Source organism: Papaver somniferum, chromosome 10 (genome assembly GCF_003573695.1).
Source record: "Papaver somniferum cultivar HN1 chromosome 10, ASM357369v1, whole genome shotgun sequence".
In the NCBI taxonomy this organism is placed as follows: Eukaryota; Viridiplantae; Streptophyta; class Magnoliopsida; order Ranunculales; family Papaveraceae; genus Papaver; species Papaver somniferum.
In genome coordinates, this window is record NC_039367.1 from 109,696,461 (window position 1) to 109,701,985 (window position 5,525).

The following is a 5,525-nucleotide window of genomic DNA, read 5'->3' on the forward strand; positions in this document are numbered from 1 at the left end:
ATTTTTCATAAATTGCAATGCCAAATCTGACAAACTTAACCCAAAAAAAAAATCAGAATTGAGAGCACAATTGAACAGCAGGCCTTTGACTGCTACATAATTTTTCTTACAACATTAATAAAATTAGCATACTAAAAATAATGTAAAAAACTTAAATTTAGTCAATGTCGAGTGCCCAGCCATAAATTTGCTTGTCTTGGTGGCTTCCCATGTTCTTATTCATTGTAATCATTATCCAAATGTTCACCATAGCTTTTCTCAAATGCATCCCAAGAAGCAAAACCCTTAGGAGGAGGATCATTTTCAACATGGATCATTTTCTTATTATGAACTAATTCTCATTCTTCATCGACATACTCTTCTAGTATATCACTAGTGCTTCCCACAAAGTCATCCCATGAAGCAAAGCCCTTCGGAGAAGGAGGATCATTATTAACAAGACCATTGGCAGGAACAACACATTTCTCATTAGAACTCATCCTCTCAATTCCTTCTTTCCTTTACTTATGAACGAGGTATGTAATTTTTTATTTCTAGGATCCAAATCTAGCTAAATATATTGTGTTTTTCTTTTTTTTTTTCCTATACATATCTAGTATGCAAATCTAAAAGAACTAGAGGAATCGGGTGTGTTTAGCTCTGAGAATCGGGTGACTGACTCACCTCCTCTTTTTTAAACGCTACTGCATTTTCCTTCAATCGGCATTTATTTCAGGTGATTTCCTGTAAGATCTTCAAATGATTGGTGTTTAAATCTTTTGTTTCATCTGCTTCTAGTTATTTTTCAAGTTTATTTTCAAATTTTTCTTTACAAGATGAATTTTGAGGTTAACAACGATGTATCTGAAATTCATCCATCGATTGTTGACTTATCAAAAACTCCTGAAATTCATCCTGCAATTAATATGATTGATGAACAAGATAATAATAGATATGATTCTTGGAAGTTCTCTTTGATTGGGAGATTGGATTTTCTTAGAATTAAATTTTCAAAGGCTACCACACTTTTGAGGAAACAATGGAGTTTAAAGGGTCAATGTCATCTGATACCATTGGGTAAAGGTTTTTTTACGATCAAGTTAGATAATGAAGAAGATAAAACATACATCAAAACTGGTAATTGGGAAGTTTTGGATCAGATTTTAAAAGTTCGAAACTGGATTGCAAATTTCAGATCTGAGAATCAACGCACTTCTAAAGCCATGGTTTGGGTTCACTTTCCAGGATTAAGTTTAGAATATTGGGATGAAAAAACTCTTTTCAAGATCAGCAGATCCATTGGTAATCCAATCAAGGTTGATGCAGCTACTTTGAATTATCAGAGTGGATACTATGCTAAAGTGTTAATTGAAATTGATTTAGCTAAAAGTATTCCTAATAAACTTTGGATTGTTACAAGGTATGGAGCATTCTCTTAAGGGGTGACTCTAACAAATTTACCAAAATTTTGTCACAAATGTAAAATTGTTGGCCATCAATTTTCTGAATGCAGAAATAACATGCAAACTGCTACAACAGATGGTCAGAAGGTTTCTACTCCTTCACCAACAAAGCACACACATGGTGATACTTCTAGTCCACAAATGGTTAATCAGTCTATAACTGTTCCAAGTTTAATTTCCAAACTAATTGAGATACCTCAGTTCTCAAGTCCAAATACTTCAGTTATCAACAGGGATGAATCTTCACGAGCTACATCAGAAGATACTTCAAAGGGTGAAGATCCTTTTATTGATGTTACAAAAGGGATTTCTAATCCAGGTTTAACTTCTATCTCTAATCTTGTTATTCAAATTGATAATAATCAATATGAAGTTTTACAAGACAATGATAATGAATATTCAGAAGATGAAGATGGTGAAATTAAAGAGGTTAGTACTTCAAGCTTATTAGAATTTGGTTCAATTTCTCAACCAGTTATTATTCTGCAAAAAGAAAAGATCATAACTCAGTATGTCCCTGAAGTTAATGAAAATAGCAAAATGACTGGTAAGAAAAAGCCTCCTTTAAAACCAACTGTAGTTACAAGGAAGGCTAGCAAAGAAAAACTTATGGTTGATAAAGGGAGTTCAACTCCTCCTCCTCAACCTCCTTTCAAATGAAAGTTATTTTTTGGAATCTTAATTAGAGGCCTTAAAAGACAAAAGGCAAAGGATAAGTTGTATTCTTTAGTAAAAACTAATAATCTTACTTCGGTTTGGGTTGTGGAACTAAAAATTAAAGCTCATAAATCTGGAATTAAGCTACCAGGTATGCATCATAAAATTATTCATAATTCTAAAGAAAATAATAAAGGAAATATTTGGTTGTTTTGAAATTGTTCTGTTCAAGCTCCTAATGTGATCAAATCTTCTAGTCAATGTATTACAGTGGAGGTTGGTGGTGTTTTGGTGACTGGTATTCATGTTAACTCTTATACTGTGAATAGAAGAGTTCTGTGGAAGGATTTATATGAGATAAGTTTTCTTGATAAACCTTGGCTTTTAATAGGTGATTTTAATACTGTGTTAAATGCTGATGAAAAAAAGGGTGGTAGGAGCCCTCTTAACTCTGCAATGAGTGATTTTAAGGACTTCGTTGATTCTTGTGGTTTAATTCAATCTCCTAAAAGTGGTCTAGAGTTATCTTGGTGTAATGGCAGAGTAAGAAATAAAAGAATTCTGTGTAATTTGGATGGAGCTCTTTATAACTTGAAATGGCTTGATACTTTTAGTGGATGGCATTACCATGTAGCTACAATGGGTATTTCTAATCATGGCCCCCTTATTGGTTCTGATACTGTTATTGAGAGAGCACTAAATACTCCTTTCAGGTTTCAACAAATGTGGCTTACTCATCCTTCCTTCTTACAAGTGGTTATTGATTCTTGGAATGAAGACTTAGCAAGTAATCCTATTTTTATGTTTATGAACAAACTTAAAAGGCTGAAAAAAATCCTCAAAATATGAAATTGGGAAGTCTTTGGAAATGTTCAAGAAAATCTCAAAAAAGCTGAAGATAAGGTTATGGAAGAAACTGTTAAATCAGATGCTGATCCGGCTAACATCTCTTTGCTAAATAATTTGGTTACTGCTAGAGGTAAGTATGAAATGGCTGCAAATAACTATAATACTTTTTTGAGAGATAAAGCCGGATTGAATTGGATTAAGGATGGGGATGTGAACTCCAAATTCTTTCATACAAGTATAAAAATGAGACAAGCTCAGAATACTATTTCTGAATTGGAGAATGATTCAGGTGATATTATAACAACTCAACAGGGTATTTCAGAGGTTCTTATTGATTTTTTCGAGAAGAAATTTGAATTCCAGACAGTTCAGATTAATGAATCCATTTTTGATGTTGTGCCTCATATCATTTCTGAAGATGACAATAATTTCTTGGAAGAATGTCCTACTAAAGAGGAGATAAGGAAAACTGTGTTTAGCTTGAATGCTGATAGTGCACCAGGCCCTGATGGGTTCACTGGAGTTTTTTATAGAGCAGCATGGGACATCATTAAAAGCAACTTACTGGATGTTATTCAATTTTGCTGGAAGAACAACATAATACCAAGTGGTATGAATTCCAACTTTCTGGTTTTGATTCCTAAAGTTAAAGGGGCCAAAAATGCTAAAAGTTTAAAACCAATTGGTCAAAGTAACTTCTGCTTTAAAATCATCACCAAACTTATTACTGAGAGACTTACTAGATATTTGCCCAATCTTGTTTCTCAGCAGCAATATGCCTTTATTAAAAATAGGAATATACATGAGAAAATATTGTTAGCTTCTGAACTTGTGAATGAGATGTCAACTACTAGAAGAGGGGGTAATGTAGGTCTCACGCTTGATATAACACAAGCTTATGATACTATGAGTTGGGAGTTCCTTTACAGAGCTTTAAAAAAGTTTGGTTTTTCAGCTAAATTTTGTAACTGGATCATGGTTCTTCTTCAATCTACTAAATTGTCTATTATGCTCAATGGAGGTCCAATCAGCTTTTTTGGTGTTGGTAGAGGCCTTAAACAGGGAGACCCACTGTCCCCAATTCTTTTTATTCTTGCTCAAGATGTTCTTAGTAGGAAACTTCATCAACTAGTCATGGAAGCAAAAATTCATCCAATGGTAGTAAGAAATGGTATTCATCCTACACATTTAATGTTTGCTGATGATATTTTCTTGTTTTGCAATAGAGGTAAGAAGAGCATTGAAAATTTGAAATCTCTCTTAATGGAATATCAAGCTGCTTCTGGCCAAGTTTTTAATGCTACAAAAAGTAAGTGCTTTGTTGATGGTACATCTGGTACAAGGAAAAGACAGATTGCAGAGTATTTCCAAATGGATCTTTCTTACTTTCCTGACAAATATTTGGGAGTCTTTCTTGATCAAGGTAAAATAAAATCCGTTCATATTTGGTATTTGGTTGATTATATGCATCTTAAACTAGCTTCATGGAGTGGTAAATTCTAAACTTTCAAGCTAGACTTACATTGGTTAACCATGTGCTAAGTAATATTCCTATTTATAATCTATCCATATATAAATGTCCTAGAAAAGTTCTAGATGCTTGTGAAAATATTATTATGAACTATTTGTGGTATGGCAATGCTGAAGAAAAAAAGTGTATAACTTTAAAGTGGGACAATGTCTGTACTTCTAAAGAATAAGGAGGGCTTGGTATTATGAAGCTTGCAGATGTGAATAAAGCTCTTCTAATGAAATTACTATGGAAAATCCTTAATTGTCATGATGAATGGGCCACTTTATTTCTTGCAAAATATTTGGATAAACATGGAAATTGGATTACCTATTACAGGAAATATTTTGTGTGGAATGGCATTAAATGGATAATCCCTGAATTCATTGAACATACTAGATGGATAGTTGGTAATGGTACAAAGATCTCCTTGTGGAATGATAAATGGATTTTTGATGAACCAATTAACAAGATTTTTCCTAATCATCCTTATATTGCTCTGCATCCTCACTTGAAGGTCCAAGATTTAATTATGGATAATCAGTGGTGTTTTCATGAAGACTTTCTTCAGTTCTTTAACATTGATCAAATTCTTATTTTGAAAGAAGGTGAGGATTTACTTATCTGGTGCAACAATCATTCTGGTGTTTTCCTTGTTTCTGATGCTATCAATAAAATTAGATTGCACCAACCTAAATTGCACTGGTATAAAAAGATCTGGAATCCTGCAATACTTCCTTCAAGTTCTGCAAATGTTTGGAAGATTACTAGAAATGTGTGTGCAACAGAAGAGAACTTGAGGAAAAAGGGCTTTCAGTTTGCTTCAAGATGTTGCATTTGCCATGATGATGAAGATAATATAAAGCATATTCTATGGAAATGTGATTTCAGTACTAGATTGTGGAACTGGCTTTCAGGTATCTTTTTATCTTCCAAACCTAATTCTTTTGAGGATATTTTGAAAACACATTAAAGCTCTAGTCCTGTGATTAAATAATTGTGGATTATCATTTCTTACACTACCATGGTTGAATTATGATTTTTAAGAAATGATATTTTTTATGATG

General features: G+C 33.1%; 1 protein-coding gene across 1 annotated transcript; it reads left to right on the forward strand.

The window, feature by feature from the left end:
* Nucleotides 1-815: 815 nt before the first annotated feature.
* Nucleotides 816-2,948, forward strand: LOC113316073. Its single transcript, XM_026564304.1, has 4 exons — nt 816-1,399; nt 1,493-1,989; nt 2,131-2,250; nt 2,371-2,948. The coding sequence occupies exons 1-4, from the start codon at nt 816-818 to the stop codon at nt 2,946-2,948; spliced, it is 1,779 nt and encodes a 592-aa protein (XP_026420089.1).
* The last annotated feature ends 2,577 nt before the right edge of the window (nt 2,949-5,525 follow it).